Here is a 17,465-nt window from a genome sequence, read left to right on the forward strand (position 1 = left end):
TACTGGATCAGTTTCAAATAGTCTTTTCTGTAAGTATTTTTCATAGAAATTATTTTAATTCTAGTACTTTATATGCATAGCCAAAGAAATGAGGTTAAATGTAATGATCTCTATCATAATCTTTTGTTTTCTTTTTTGCTTTCTCAATCCTTCTCATGTCATCCTGGATCTTGGGCTATTCATGGAATGATTTTTGGATACTGTGAACTGCAGAGCCTATCGTGAAGAATGGCAGGCCTCCAACCTCGCACAGTATGCATTCCTTCCTCCACCAGTACACAGGGTCCTTTAAGAAGCCCCCATTGCGGAGACCACATAGCGTTATTGGAGGAAGCCTTGGTTCCTTCATGGCAATGCCCAGAAATGGAAGCAGATTAGGTAATTTATCTGTATTTTAAAATTTTTCTGACTGTGGCTTCTGTCCATAGCTAGGTTTCAGCTGTATGCAGGTCTGCCCACCTTTATTATCTAGTTTTTTCTTGTAAGGTAAAAATCAATAGGAGAAATAGGAATAGGAGGAAGAGCAGAAAACTGGAAGGTTCTGGAGAGGCAGTAGTGCTGACACTAGGAGGAGTAATATTTGAAAACCTGTTCACCAGAAAGAAAACAGAGCCCTTAAGAGGTAGATGTAAGATTTCAAGGTGAATAGCAGTTTGAGATGATGCCTAATTTTGGGTCACACTTCAGTAACTCTGGATCATCACTTTTTGATCACCAAGTGCAATAGTTAGTATATATGATTATGATTATGAGTATATGTGATTATTACCTGAGTTATTCTTGTCTCTGTGTCGCCTTAAATATCTAAGGAAACATATGTCTGCAGGTTTCTATTTATTTCTCTGGTCTTTTTTTTTTTTTTTTGATGCTCTCATCATGTTTTGTTTTTTAAATAATTTTAAATATAACTACTTTATACACTTATTACATAATTGTATGTACTGAAGTTTCTGAAGGTTTTATTCTGCTTCTTTCTTTATCTACTTAATCTAGCCATGGTATCAACCCACAGATTATTTTCTTATGTGTTCTGTTAATTTTGGGAGGATGAACTTGTCTACAGGGGTTTTTGTCTGTGTCTCAGACTGGTTCATGAGAGATGATTGTTAAATTTTCAGAAATTTTGCAAGCTGATTGTTAATCATAACCATTATTAAAATTTAAATTATATAAATTTACAGTTAAGTAAATAAAATTAAAAACAAAGGTAATAAATAAGCAAAAGTCATTTCCTAATTATTTTACTACAGTTAACTGTTGCCTATGCTTTGGGGATATTTCTCCTATATCTGTATACTCAAAAACACTAATGTCATGGTATCCATATTACCGAACTAGGTGTTCAGTGATACCATATTGGTAGCTTGAGGTTAGCCACAAAGGGAGTATTTACCCTTACAGAAATTGGAAACCACTTCAGATCAGGGCTTAATTTATTGTTCTCTTGATTGTCTAGACTAGGGGTTGGCAAACGTTTTCTGTAAATGGTCAGGCAGTAAAAATTTTTTCAAATTTTGTGGGCCTTATATAGTCCGTTGCATAATCTTTTTAAAATAATCTGTTAAGGATGCCAAAACCATTTTTAGCTTAGGGCCGTACAAAAACAGGTCACATGTGCTGATCCTTGGTCTAAACTTAAAGTGATGTTAAAAATGTTAGTAATGCAGATTAAATTTGAAAGTGGGTTATGTCTGTAACTGTTAACATTGTGAATTACACAAAAACTGAAGCATTTGAGAAGTAATTTCTTAAGTAAGTTCTTCTATTAAGAATTATTGCCTGATTCAGAAAAGAAGTTGCTCATACTGGTGACAAATGAATGAAGTCTTTTGACATAAGGCTTCATTGCTTCACTGTTTTCTAATTGATGGAAGTGAAAATACCAACTGGTATTCATGTCAGAACTAGCTTGTTAGTGACATGAGGTGTTTCTTGGTTGAGTCAGATGCTAACAAGTATTTATTTACTCATAGTCTGAAATTGATAAACTCCTTTTTAGTCCTCATGTGGGAGAGCAGATTTCTGTTTTTAAGTCCACCTTTTACTGAAGATGTAGCTCTTTTGAAAGTTGCCTGCCTTTTAACAGAAAGCTCTCATTTGCAAGTGTGACACCCGAGGCTTCATCTTTTATTTCAGTGTAGTGGCTGAATCCTAGCACACTCTTGCCAAGATCAGAAACCCCTCCCAAGAAAGTGACAGTCAATTTTTGCATAACAACTTTGGACCTTCAATTCTCTCTTTGTCTCTGCTTCCTGGGTATTAAGCATGCTTGTCAGGCAAACTCAGCTATATATTTTAAACTATATTCAACATTTTCTTGAGTAAGATTTGTAGATTTTCCTAGAAATGGAAGACACAATTAAATTACCTTTAACATTTTTTAAAGAGTGGTAGAAAAGAATGCTTGGTCATCAGATTAGGAATCAATCACCCAGTATATTGACTTCTACTGCCAAATTAATTTTTTGTTCAGTATAAAATTTCTCCAGAAATGTGTCATTAAACTATATTCTTAAATTACATATTGGTCTATTAAAAACCATTATTTTTGCAGCTGCTTATCAGTGTGAATAAGAATTTTCTCAATAATGTGTTACCAAGACAAAATACAGAAATGTATGAAATGTAAGACTGATTTGATGAGACCCTGGAGTTCAGTTTTTTGTTAAATAGTTCTCTTATTTTTGTAAGTAAATAACTAGAAGTTCAAATTTGTAGTTGTGAATACTATTCTTATTTATTTTACATGTTGATATTTCATATAACATTTCATTTGAAAGAAAAGGTCCAGTTATCTGGTCCATCCTTTGATTTTTTTCTTTTTCTTTTTTAGTTAATGTTTAATTCAGTGGAGTATTTGTTGAGCTACTTACTAAACAAACTTAGTTTGGTTCTAGGAATAGAAAAGTGAGTAAGTCAGATTATGCCCCCAAGGGATCTCATAGCTTGATATAAAATCACATGAACCAAAAACTGCTCTTCAATATAGTTGGTGTGCTAGGTGTGGGCACAGTGTTCCTTTGTGTCTGAAAGTAGAAAAGACCTGATGACATATGCGCATATTGTCAAAGAATGGATTCACCACATTGATAAAATGAAGAAGTACTCTCTTACAGATAAGAAAAAGCAAAAAGCTTGCTAAAGCACTTCAGTGTGGAAGAACATGATACTTTTGGGGGAGTAAATAATTCTGTGGAAGAGGACCCATGGAAAGAGATGTGTTTGAGATCTAGCAATTGTTTCTGGTGGGCTACTCTTGCTAGATCAATTAGAAGGTCATTGACAAATGTAAATATAAGAGCAAGTGTAAAAGTGTACAAGTTTATTTTTAATATTCCCCAAAGGAGTTAATCTCCCTACCCTCTACTCCCATTTAACTTTTATTCCTTTTTTAAAAAATCATGATTTACCTTGCATTGTAAGTGAAATGTTTTTGCCCTCAGTAGATTTTGTGGTACTGTCTTTGTAGTTACACAAAATCAGTACTCAGTGAATACTTTTTTGAATTTTTTTTTTTAACACTTGGGGATGGGGAGCTACATTAGCAACTGTTAAAATTTTTTAAAAGATTGTGCAACGAACCAGTTCATCTTGATATGACCCAATGGCACATTATTAAATGGAAAGAATACTAAACTAAATAAAAGATCAGGTTTCTATTTTGGCTCTGCCTCTAAGCTGTGTGACCTTTGAAAGTCATTTAACCTTTCAAGCTCTCAGTTTCTAGATCTGGAAAACAAAAGAACTGACTAAATAATCCTCAAGTGTTATTTTTGGTCTTTAATTTTATTATTCAACTCTTAGTAATAACTTGAATGTTAGTTTTTTAAAATAACTTTTTATAATCTTAGAGCATAAGAGGATTTATTACTACTGTTTTAGGACATTTGTCCTCAATGTGCAGTTTTTATTAACTGCACATCTGTAGTACCCAGAATGTAAAAGACCTTTTATGCTATGATTTTTGGCTGTTGGCTGTCTACATCTTATATGTAGAGATAATAAATTCTGTGATACTGTAGAATTTAATACATCTCTTCTCAGATAAATAATATTTCATTTTCTGATACAGATATTGTTCATGAAAATTTAAAAATGGGATCAGATGGTGAGAGTGACCAAGCTTCTGGGACATCATCTGATGAAGTCCAGTCACCTACGGGTGTTTGTCTTAGAAATCGTATACATAGGCGGATCTCAATAGAGGTACCGTTTTTTTAAAAAAACATAAATATACCTGTGTTTGTGTGTATAAATGCATAAGAATAAGTGCCTATTTGAAAATTTTCATGACAGCAATGACACCTGTAAGAAAGTTGTTTCTTTGCTTTAATAAAAACTAGTCTTGTGAATATTTTTTCCTAATTATCTACTATACCAAGGCACATATACAGTAATTCTACTTAAATATTCTGCAAAATACTATGTAGAGTCTTTGTAAAGGAAATGTGAATTTTCAAAAGCTTCAGAAATCCAAGATGATACATTAGGGAAAGTCTTCCTTTTAGAAAATATTTTAATTAATTTTTTTGAGATTCATCTAGGTACTTCAGATTTTATAAATATTTTCACATTTCAAAAAGTATACAAGAAATAAGCACCAGCTTTTTTTCCTTGTTTTATAAATTATGAATATGGATATCACTTCCTTTTTTGGTTTATTATACCTCCTAATGTCTGTAGCACACATAAGTTACTTTTCCATGTAAAAGGATGAAAAGCTCCTTTCCTTCTCTTTGTCAATGTTGTGTATAACCTCAAGGACAGAAGTTGATTACGAATATTATTATTTCCATATGTATACTATAGATTAAAAGTAATTTTCTCCAGAAAATTGAGCATGTTTTGAAATAAGAATGTTGTTATTTTTTTCAGTGCTGTTGAGGTATTGATGATTAGGGTATTTGTCGTCTTGGTTGATTGCGTTTTTGCTGATCAAAGATTGCTTCTGAGTCAGTTACACAAAGCAGTATCAGTTTTTAAATGGTAAAATACCATTTTCGGCTCTTGGAATCAGCTTGATACCTGCTCATTGCTGTCAGTCGCTAGGTCGTCCAGCTCCGGGACTCCGGGGACCACCGCACACCAAGCTCCCTGTCCTTCACTGTCTCCCGGGGCCAGCTCAGACTCATGATAGCTGTTCATGTCACTGCATGAATCACAGCACACTAGTAATAAAAATGTTTACTTCTCTTCATATGTGTGATTCTATTTATTATAGGTTTAAAAGTTTTATTTAATACTAGGATCTATATCTGGACATTCTTATTCAACCATTGAGCTGTATTCTCCCCCAAAAGTGACACACTTGATTATTGTATACTTTAGTATCTGGAAAGACCCCCACACCCACACATACATTTTTATTTATTTTAGAATGTTTTTGGATATTGCTTTCTATTTATTCTTCTAGCTAAATTTTAAATGTTTTGTTCCAAGAATAATCTTACTGTGATTTGTTTAGAGTCATGTAAAATATAAAACTAACTTGGGAGAATTATTATTTTCTCATCAGTTGAGAACATGATATATTTTGATACTTAATGGCATATATTTCTCAATAAATTTATATACAATTTCTTTACATCTCAATTTTATCTCCTGATTTATTATTAATAGCAGGGATTTATCTTTATAGGATTTATCTTTCTTGGTGTGATAATGTAGGCAGGACCTCTGTTTCTCTCAGTTCACATAATTAAATAGAAACACCTTTTACTTGTTTCCACTGACATAGCAATAATAAAATATTTCAATTATGTCACTGTATTGCATGCAAAATCATGTGATATCCACATGATTAGTTAGTTAAACCAACCCCATTTTATGGTAGACTTTGCCTATTCCTACCATATGGTATGCTGCTCATGGGGTTCTCCTGGCAAGAATACTGGAGTGGTTTGCCATTTCCTCCAGTGGACCTTGTTTTGCCACAACTCTTTACATATAACCTGTCTGTGTTGGGTAGCCCTGCACGGCATGGCTCATAGCTTCATTGAGTTATGCAAGCCCCTTTGCCAGGACGTGTGGGTCAGGAAGCAGCAGTTAAAACTGGACACAGAACAACTGACGGGTTCAGAACTGGGAAAGGAGCACAACAAGGCTGTATGTTGCCACCCTGCTTACTTAACTTATCTGCAGAGCATATCATGGGAAATGCCAGACTGAATAAAGCACAAACTCTCAAGATTGCTGGGAGAAATACAAGCAGCCTCAGATATGCAGATGGAAGCACCCTAATGGCAGGAAAACAAGGGTGAAAGAGGAGAGTGAAAAAGCTGGCTTGAAACTCAGCATTCAAAAAACTAAGATCATGACATCCAGTCCCATCAGTTCATGCAAATAGAAGGGGAAAAAGTGGAAGCAGTGACAGATTCTGTTTTCTTGGGCTCCAAAATCACCGCAGATGGTAACTGGAGCCATGAAATTAAAAGACGCTTCTTGGAAGAAAAGCTATGACAAACCTAGACAGCATATTAAAAAGCAGAGACATCACTTTGCCAACAAAGGTCTGTATAGTCAAAGCTGTAGTTTTTTAGTAGTCATGTTTGAATGTGAGAGTTGTACCATAAAGAAGGCTGAGCGCTGAAGAATGATGCTTTCAAATTGTGGTGCTGGAGAGGACTGTTGAGAGGCCCTTGGACTGCAAGATTAAACCAGTCAATTCTAAAGGAAATCAACCCTGAATATTCATTGGAAGGGCTCATGCTGAAACTCTAGTACTTTGGTCACCTGATGTGAAGAGCTCACTCATTGGAAGAGACCCTGATGCTGGGAAAGATTGAAGGCAGGAGAAGCGGGCGGCAGAAGATGAGATAGATAGCATCATCAACTCAATGGGCATGAATTTGAGCAACCCATGGGAGGTAGTGGAGGACAGAGAAGCATGGCGTGCTGCCAGTCAGCGGGGTTGCAAAGAGTCACACACGACTTAGTGACTTAAAAGCAACTATATGGTATAATAATGTAAAAATTTATTCCATGCTGATTTTATCAATGAAGGGTCTCAGCTCAGTTGTAGAACATCATTTCTGTAAAATAAACTGCGCTGTATACTTTTGCTTACAGTAAATACATTTGCTTTCGGTATATTACATGCAGCTTCCCTCGTGGCTCAGACCATAAGGAATCTGCTTGTAATTAATGTCGATACCTTTGTGATTGCAACAAACCTTTGTAATTACTGATTGCTGAGAAATAATATATTAGGGCTCATGAATTAAAAAGTCAAATGCCCTTGTCATCTCTTGTTTGTGGTTACCTACATAGATTTTCTTTTTCTTGGTTTTTAAAAGGATTTAAATAAGCGGTTATCACTGCCTGCAGATATCAGAATACCTGATGGGTATCTTGAAAAGTTGCAGATCAACAGTCCACCATTTGATCAACCAATGAGCCGAAGGTCTCGGAGAGCTTCCTTAGTAAGTTTTTAAGTCTCTCATACCTATTATATTAGATCTGGTTGTTTGATTTTCTGGGCATAAACATTTTAAATTAATTTTTATATTGTTAATAGTTATAGTTTATTACATCGTTTTCTGGATTTTGTCATTTTCCCTTCTTAACGTTTTAGAGATGTTATATTGAATAGAATTTAGGTTTATTTTATTTTTTGGTAAATTTTACTGATACATACTAGATGTATAAAATATGTACTATCATCATGCACTAGATACACAGAAAAGTACATAAACATAATTGTAGCGCTCCATGAATTTTTGTGAAGTTAGCATACTTGTGTAACTTGTACTCAGATAAATATAAGAAAATCCCCCAAATTCCAGAAAACTTGTCCTGCCACTTCATTGTTCACTTCCACCCTCCCTTCCTCAGCTTTGGCATTATCTCTGCCTTCTAATGCCAAAGATTAGTTTTACCTATATGTTTTTCACTGTTTTGATTATGTTTATAGTGTTTTAATATAAAGAAAGACTTCTTTATCTTGACTTACTTACATTCTTATTTGAAAAATGCATTTGATATTCTTTTTCTGATTATTCTTAAACTTTTGAACTTTATGTAATTATGAATATACAAATGATTAAAATACATTTTATACAAATATATTAAAATATGTTGTACAAATATATATGTATAAAATAAATATACATACAAGTTTATATATATAGTATACAAAAATACCCTATTACATATAGAAGTACACCAATATGTATTCCTCTGCAGTCGACTTCTTTTGTTTAGTGTTAGTCTCCTTTGCGTTATTGCATGTAGTTAGGTTATTCATTTGTTCTTTCTGTTGCATGGTGTTCCATTGGTGAGTATACTGTATTTTATTCAGTCTTCTGTTGATGAATGTTTACATTTATGTTATTTTTAATTTTGGCTGTTATCAAAGACTGCTTCTATCACCATTCCTGATTATGTGTTTTGGTTAACATATGTACGCATTTCTGTTGGGTGCATACCTAGGAGTGGAGTTGTTGGGTAGATTGTGTGCAGATGTTCAGCTTTTCTAGGTATTGTCAAAGTTGGTTCCAAAGTTATTATACCATTTTACACCCCATTCTAGTTGCTCTCCATGATTTTTTTTTTATATTGTTTCTTCTTTTTCAAAGAAACTTAAATTTTTCTGATGAGTGTATAGTGTTATCTCATTGTGGTTCCCCTGAAGTAGAAAATGGCAACCCACTCCAGTATTCTTGCCTGGAACATTCCATGGACAGAGAGGAGCCTGGTGGGCTACAGTCCATGGGGTTGCAGAGTCAGACACGGCTGAGCATTCATGCATTGTGGTTTTATTTTTCATTTTCTTGTTGGCTTAAGTTGAACACCTTTCTAATGTTTATTGGTCATTTAAATATCCTCTTCTTTGAATTAATTGTTGAATTCTATTATTTCTTTTCTGTTGGACTGTCTGCCTTTTTCTGATTGATTTGTGAGGAATTCTTTATGCATTCTGTATAAAAGGCTCTTGTCAGTTTTGTATCTTGGCCTCCCATCATGTAGCAGGTGACCCAGCACTGCTTTTTGAAAGAATATCCTTGTTGCAGTGTCATCTTGACATAAATTCAGGTGATTGTGTATGTGAGGATCTCTTGGATGACTTTAGTTCTATGGTAGAAGTGTATATAAAGTGCTATGGGACAATTACAGAAACAGCAAGTAAAATGTATTTGCACATCACAGGCTTACAGAGGTGATAGTGCTTAAGTTGGCTCTAAAAAGATGGGTAGAAATTTTGTCAAGTTGACAGTTATTAGAAGAGTGTTCTAAGCAAAGGAAACTTCATGTAGTAAAACCCAGAGAATGAGTATGTTGGGAAGATTATAATTAATACAAAGGGTGGATATGGAATAATTTTAAAGAATAAGCCTTGAAAGTATAGGATAGATCTAGACCAGTGGTCCGCAACCTTTTTGGCACCAGGGACCAATTTAGTGGAAGACCGCTTATCCATGGACGGGAGTGGGGGGGTGGTTCATGCAGTAGTGTGAGCTGTGGGGAGCGGTAGATGAAGCTTTGCTTGCAGCCGCTCACCTCCTGCTGTGGGGCTGGGTTCCTCACTGTTTGGGGACCTCTGCTGTAGACTGTAGAAAGCTTCAGCTGTTAGGCCATTGAGTTTGGACTTCATCCCATGTAAAAAGAAGGACCTCAGAGACATTTATTTAAACAAGGGCTACCATAATCACATTTTTGTTTCATAACTTTTGCTTCAGGAAAAGTGTTAACAAATAGAACAAGAGAAAGACTAGAGGCAGGGAAATGAATTAGGAATTTATTCATAGTTAAGGATGATGTGGCAGTCATGTGGAAATGGAAAGTAGAGCCCAGATGCTAGGGACTGTGTAAAGATAAAATACTCAGGACTCAGGACCCACTTAGTACTAAGGAGGAGGAGAAGGGGGCCGACAGAGGACGAGATGGTTGGATGGCATCCCCAACCTGGTGGACATGAGTCTGAGTAAGCTCCAGGAGTTGGTGATGGACAGGAAAGCCTCACATGCTGCAGTCCATGGGGTCGCAAAGAGTCAGACACGACTGAGCGACTGAACTGAGTGAGTACCCACTTAAACTTTGGGTCTGAAGAAGGAGCCATTGATGAGTATTGGGTCACTAACACTTGTTATATCTTCTTCTTATATATTGTATCGTGGAATATTTTTATCCACCAACAACTTCTCTTTTGGTTGCATTTTCTAAAGAATAAAATTACCTAATGCTGTATAATATGAGCACATTACTACTTGACATTCACCAGTATACAATAAGGTTAAAGCTTGATTTTGGTATAGGTTTATGATCATCATAGTTTTACATCACTGCTTAAGACATTTTCATTAACATAACTTTGTCATTTAATTTCCAGGTTGAAAGTGTTCTTTAGTTACCAAGTTTTACTAAAGATTGGTACTTAGGATAAATTCTAGAATTAGTCAATATTCAGATTGGGACTAAAGGTATGGTTTAATCACCAAAGCTATCATCTAAGACTTATCTTTCTCAGTGTACATGAAATTAAGGAAAACAGTGCCCTCTAATGAATGTTGAGTGACTGGAGTTTTTATTGTGTTGAATATTCCTATCTTAATTCGCTTGTTTTTTAATCTGAGATGGCTTACCGATTTCACATTAATCATTGCAGCTCTGTTTTGGTTTCATTGGTTCATTCTTTTCATTGTTTATCTTTTTTTTTTGTTGTTGTTACTAAAGCCATGGTTTCTTTTGAAGTATATTAGAAAATTATTCTTAATACCTTAGGTTTATATGCGAAGGGGAAGGTTTAGGGAATCCATGGAAAGGAAATGGGAAAACAAAAATACTCTTCACATTTGTTAGAGCTTCTGTTTCCGTGGATGATATACTCTTTATCCTAAAAACATTTTTGTTTCAAGACAAAATATAATATTTTGTCTTTCTAAAAGGATAAACTTTTTTTTTCTTTTTTTAACTTTAAACTTTTTATTTTGTGTTGGGGTATAGCCAGTTAACAAGGTTGCGGTAGTTTCAGGCAAAGAGCAAAAGGACTCAGCCATAGATATACATGTATCCCTTCTCTCCCAAACCCCTCTCCCATCCATGCTGGCACAACCTTGAGAGTTCCATGTGCCTTACAATAGGTCTTTGTTGGTTATCCGTTTTAAACATAGCAATATGTACAAGTTTATTTTTGTATTTTTAGTTTGCAACGTATAATAAGTAGAGTAGTAAAAATAACATAAGTCACTTGAGTAGGAGGTAAGAAACAAGTCTGAGTTCACTTCTGGTGAATACACAATAGGCTGACTGGTTCTTCTATAAGTTTACGAGCATCAACACGGTTGGATCCTCAGTACATTTGGCTGCCCTGTTGCATTGCATTTCTTTGGTTAGTTCTTTTCTCTTCCCACTACGTGACCAAGAGGAGAGAAGCCACCAACCAGAGATCCTCTCATTTTCTGAATTACAGATGTGCAAATCTACCTACAGCAAACTAATTCTACTCTAATAAGTTATTTCAGAGTAGTTATAGATCTACAGAAGAATTTAAAAGATCATATAGAGAGTTCCCACATACCACATACCTAGTTATGCCTATTATTAACATTTTACTTACTTTAGTACATTTGTCACAACTAAGGAAACCAGTGTTGGTACATTACTATTAACTAAACTCCATACTTTATTCAAATTTCCCTAGTTTTTCACTAATAGCTTTTTATCCCCAGGATCCCATCCAGGACATCACATTACATTTAGTCATTCTATCTTATTTTAAAGATACTGGTTATTGGATTGGTAAAGTGTTACTTAATATTCATTTATAGGTGATAAGAAACAGAATATTCTAACTCTTGAAATGCTTAAACCACTGACTAGTGGGAAAGCCCGTAGGCAGGTAGTGGTTTATCAGAGCGTTGTTACATTTACAGTGATGGCATGCCCCATGGAGATTTCCTGAGTGTTAAGCTCAGCTTGAGTAAACTAAGTCTATATAGGAAAGTTTATCTCATTTTATTGAAGTTTAGGTTATATGAATTCTAAGAATATGCCTCTTCCTAAACATTAAGTTTTGGGTTCCTTATTTATGGCTTTACCAGTATAGATCATACATAACCATTATTTCTAAGGACAGGTGAGAAAATAGGGTATCAAGTCCTGATGTCTATCAGAAGTGATTTTATGGTGTGGAAATGAGGTTCAAAGTTCACCCACAACTTAATTTACCTATGGCATATTATGGACAGGGGTAAGGTAGTATTTTGTAAGACAAATGATCAAGTAGAATAGAGATTCTTAGTCTACCTACCTCAGTAGACTGACATTTCTATCAGTAACAGTAACTCGGTAAATCTCACAAGGGGGGAAATGGATAACTGAAAAATCTGTCTTTGCTCCCGGTGTTTTTTATATGCACATTCACTCTTAGAATGACATCTAATAGAGCTTTTGCACATGTTTCAGTTGTTTTGAAGCTCATTTAAAATTGCATTGCCAGTATGTAATACCTCTTTGTAACTTTGGTAGAATGATTATACTGTTAGACCAAAGTAACAAAGAAATACCCTATAATAATCAATGCTACTTACAAGTTACTCTAAATTACAGGAAGGCTATTGTAAATTATCATTGTTTATATTTTATTTGACGTTCATGTGCTTATTGTATCAGAGCTATTTTTTTATTTTTGTTGGAGGATGATTGCTTCACAGTATTGTGTTGATCTCTGCCGTACGTCAGCATGAATCAGCCACAGGTATACCTGTGTCCCCTCCCTGCTCCTGAGCCCGCCTCCCACCCCCCCCCACGCCACCCTCTAGGCTGTCACAGGGCACTGGCTGAGCTCCTTGTGTGGTCCGGCAGGTTCCCACTTGCTATCCGTTTTACATGTGGTAATGTATTTGTTTCCAGGCTGGTCTCTCAATTCATCCCACCCTCTCCTTCCCCCTTTGTGTCCACAGGTCTGTTCTCTTTATAACCTGTGTCTCCATTGCTACCCTGCAAATAGGTTCATCAGTACCATCTTTCCAGATTCCAGATGCATGCGTTAATATATAGTATTTGTCTTTCTCTTTCTGACTTAACAGTGAAATATTACTCAGCTGTAAGAGCTATTTGAACAGGAATTTGTTTAGTTTTCCACAGAGCTAAGTATTAGAGCGGTGAAGTATCAGAAAAAAATTATCTTCATTTGAAGCAGAATTAAGGAGATTTTTATATTGTATTAAAATGCAAAGTGTATTGTTCCAGTCATCAGCTATTATTTGTTTTTATGAGACTTTAAAAATATTCTAAAATAACCTAGGATGGAGCTCAGTCTAGATTGTGAACTCATGAGAGGAGGAATCATATCTGTCTTCTTCACTGTATCCGCAGTACCTAGCATTATGCTTGGTAAAAGTTGAATAAATGAGCTTTGTCTTCTGTCCTCTGAACAATTTCCGTAGGAGAGCGTGTCAACAAGCTACTCATTATGTCTATTGTTAATCTTGTCATGTTCAGCAGATAAAAATGCAAGCAAAATTTTCTACACATTCCATATAAAGATTCAGTTAAGTAATAAATCGGATGTAATTACTAAATCCTAAAGGTTGAGAATCATTAAAATGTGATCCACCCAATTCAAAACCTCTTTAATTGGGTTGTGGCAGACAATTCCAGTATTTACCCTCTTTTTAAATAGCATACTTTTAATGTATTTTAATGATCTCACTAAATTTCACTATTTAAAGAGTGACTCTGTGTAATGTTAATATTTCATGCATCTCTTATAGTTTATTCCTTGTATACTTTATATGATATGGTAATCTCTACATCAGTACTGTCTTTACAGTCTTGAATTTGTAGTTCGTTGATCCAATCTTTAAAAGAAAAACTTAAGCATTTTTGTCAAAGCCACCATTAGACCAAAGTGTACTTGCTCTTATAAGGACATTCTAGTATTTATTCACTTAAGATTTAAAAAATGAATAAGACAATTTCCCAACTCCTTATAAGAAAAAGTTCCCAGGGAATTCCCTGGTGGTCCAGTGGTTTAGGACAATGTACTTTTTTGCTCTTGGGGGTGTGGTTCAGTCCCTGGTTGGAGAACTAAGTTTCCACAAGACGTGGTGTGTCAAAAAAAAAAATTTCCTTGCTTGTAGTTATATTTTTCTATGTGCTTCTCACTGTTACAGATGATGACATTTTAATTACATCTTGGGGGGGGGCACATTGACTATTTTGTTCATACTAGTTTCCATTTATTCTTGATGTTAGTTCTTTTTCCTTCATAAAAAAATCAGGTGAGACTTCAAATTCATGTCAAAATAGTTCCATGTTTGTGAATTTAATCACCTGAATTCTAGAGATAGGTATAAGAAAATAAACACTCTATCATAGTTTGTGTGACTTTGGCAATAAGCCTTTTTTTTTTTTTAAGTGTTATGTGAGATCATATGTAAATAGACTATAGAAAAACTACAAAATCAAAAGATTACTCAGAATCAGATTCTCATGTATCAAATCGTGGTCTCTTTGCCACATTTCCCATATTAAAATTAAAAACTCCATTTGTATTTGGAAAGTGTTATCTTGTAGTTTTATTATCCTGTATAATTATTGACAATACAGAATAAGGACTTAAATCATATATAAAATAGTGCATGGGTGGATGGATCATGATGGATCCCAAGAATCTCACTTCTTTAATTTTTTTTGAAAATACCATATATAGAAGAAAGTCTTTAAGAGTACACAGAGAGAAGCAATTTTTCACTCCTTCAGCGATACCACCAGTACCACCTGTGACCACAGTTTTTATTCGTTTACCAGAATTGAATGAGTACCATTGAATATGCAGTTTTCCTCATGGCTTTTAAAGTGATATATACGTCTTGTTAAAAAGGATAACAACAGTTCCTTTGAGAGGCCCCTGCTACTTTTGACTGTCAGTTTTGGGCAGTTTACCTTTTTTGTTTCAAGTGGTGACTGATATTAAGTCAAATTGTCAAGTATTATTTTTATTTTGTTCAACACCTCGAGAAAAAGTGTGTCTGAAACTCCAGAATTTGACATAGAATTTAATGATCCAGCATACGCCTATAAGAGCTGAAGTTATACATAAAAGAACGTTATTCCTTTCATTGGCTACTTAAGGGCATTAGTATCACTCTGAGAAGTGAAGTTTTAGATTACTGTTGCCCTTTCCACTATCTACAAAAGGGGTTCAGTTCAGTCGCTCAGTCGTGTCCAACTCTTTGCGACCCCATGAATCGCAGCACTCGAGGCCTCCCTGTCCATCACCAGCTCCCGGAGTATACTCAAACTCATGCCCATCAAGTCGGTGATGCCATCCAGCCATCTCATCCTCTGTCGTCCCCTTCTCCTCCAGCCCCCAATCCCTCCCAGCATCAGGGTCTTTTCAGAGTCAGCTCTTCACATGAGGTGGCCAGAGTATTGGAGTTTCAGCTTCAGCATCAGTCCTTCCAGTGAATACCCAGGACTGATCTCCTTTAGGATGGACTGGTTGGATCTCCTTGCAGTCCAAGGGACTCTCAAGAGTCTTCTCCAACACCATAGTCCAAAAGCATCAATTTTTCGGCTCTCAGCTTTCTTCACAGTCCAACTCTCACATTCATACATGACCACTGGAAAAACCATAGCCTTGACCAGATGGACCTTTGTTGACAAAGTAATGTCTCTGCTTTTTAATAAGCTATCTAGGTTGGTCATAACTTTCCTTCCAAGGAGTAAGCATATTTTAATGTCACGGCTACAGTCACCATCTGCAGTGATTTTGGAGCCCAAAAAAATAAAGTCTGACATTGTTTCCACTGTCTCCCCATCTGTTTCCCATGAGGTGATGAGACCAGGTGCCATGATCTTAGTTTTCTGAATGTTAAGCTTTAAGCCAACTTTTTCACTCTGCTCTTTCACTTTCATCAAGAAGTTTTTTAGTTCCTCTTCACTTTCTGCCATAAGGGTGGTGTCATCTGCATATCTGAGGTTATTGACATTTCTTCCGGCAATCTTCATTCCAGCTTGTGCTTCTGCCAGCCCAGCATTTCTCATGATGTCCTCTGCATAGAAGTTAAATAAGCAGGGTGACAATATACAGCCTTGACATACTCCTTTTCCTATTTGGAACCCGTCTGTTGTTCCATGTCCAGTTCTAACTGTTGCTTCCTGACCTGCATACAGGTTTCTTAAGAGGCAGGTCAGGTGGTCTGGCATTCCTATCTCTTTCAGAATTTTCCACAGTTTGTTGTGATCCACACAGTCGAAGGCTTTGGTGTAGTCAATAAAGCAGAAATAGGTGTTTTTCTGGAACTCTCTTGCTTTTTCGATGATCCAGCGGATGTTGGCAATTTGATCTCTGGTTCCTCTGCCTTTTCTTAAAACCAGCTTGAACATCTGGAAGTTCTCTGTTCACGTATTGCTGAAGCCTGGCTTGGAGAATTTTGAGCATTACTTTACTAAGCGTGTGAGATGAGTGCAATTGTGCAGTAGTTTGAGCATTCTTTGGGATTGCCTTTCTTAGGGACTGGAATGAAAACTGACCTTTTCCAGTCCTGTGGCCACTGCTGAGTTTTCCAAATTTGCTGGCATATTGAGTGCAGCACTTTCACAGCATCATCTTTCAGGATTTGAAATGGCTCAACTGGAATTCCATCACCTCCACTAGCTTTGTTCGTAGTGATGCTTCCTAAGGCCCACTTGACTTCACATTCCAGGATGTCTGGCTCTAGGTGAGTGATCACACCGTTGTGATTATCTGGGTCATGAAGATCTTTTTTGTACAGTTCTTCTGTGTATTCTTGCCACCTCTTCTTAACATCTTCTGCTTCTGTTAGGTCCATACCATTTCTGTCCTTTATTGTGCCCATTTTTGTATGAAACATTCCCTTGGCATCTCTAATTTTCTTGAAGAGTTCTCTAGTCTTCCCCATTCTGTTGTTTTCCTCTATTTCTTTGTGTTGATCGCTGAGGAAGGCTTTCTTATCTCTCCTGGATATTCTTTGGAACTCTCTATTCAAATGGGAATGTCTTTCCTTTTCTCCTTTGCTTTTCGCTTCTCTTCATTTCACAGCTATTTGTAAGGCCTCCTCAGACAACCATTTTGCCTTTTTGCATTTCTTTTCCATGGGGATGGTCTTGATCCCTGTCTCCTGTACAATGTCACAAACCTCTGTCCATAGTTCTTCAGGCTCTCTGTGTATCAGATCTAGTCCCTTAAATCTATTTCTCACTTCTACTGTATAGTCATAAGGGATTTGATTTAGGTCATATCTGAATGGTCTAGTGGTTTTCCCTACTTTCTTCAGTTTAAGTTTGAATTTGGCAATAAGGAGCTCATGCTCTGAGCCACAGTCAGCTCCCGATCTTGTTTTTGCTGACTGTATAGCTTCTCCATCTTTGGCTGCAAAGAATATAATCAGTCTGATTTCAGTGTTGACCATCTGGTGATGTCCATGTGTAGAGTCTTCTCTTGTGTTGTTGGAAGAGGGTGTTTGCTATGACCAGTGCGTTTTCTTGGCAAAACTCTA

General features: G+C 36.0%; 1 protein-coding gene across 4 annotated transcripts in view; it reads left to right on the top strand.

Moving 5' to 3' along the window:
- CDK17 (cyclin dependent kinase 17) overlaps positions 1-17,465 on the top strand; it is a 106,304-nt gene that overhangs the window by 70,102 nt on the left and 18,737 nt on the right. For all 4 annotated transcript variants that reach the window (XM_070454144.1, XM_020869429.2, XM_020869427.2 and 1 more), the window contains exons 3-5: positions 214-378; positions 4,073-4,206; positions 7,296-7,421. In XM_070454144.1, coding sequence (XP_070310245.1) covers positions 214-378; positions 4,073-4,206; positions 7,296-7,421 — 425 coding nt within the window. The remainder of the gene's footprint in view (positions 1-213; positions 379-4,072; positions 4,207-7,295; positions 7,422-17,465) is intronic.

The sequence above is a fragment of the Odocoileus virginianus genome, chromosome 23 (genome assembly GCF_023699985.2).
Source record: "Odocoileus virginianus isolate 20LAN1187 ecotype Illinois chromosome 23, Ovbor_1.2, whole genome shotgun sequence".
NCBI classification, from domain to species: Eukaryota; Metazoa; Chordata; class Mammalia; order Artiodactyla; family Cervidae; genus Odocoileus; species Odocoileus virginianus.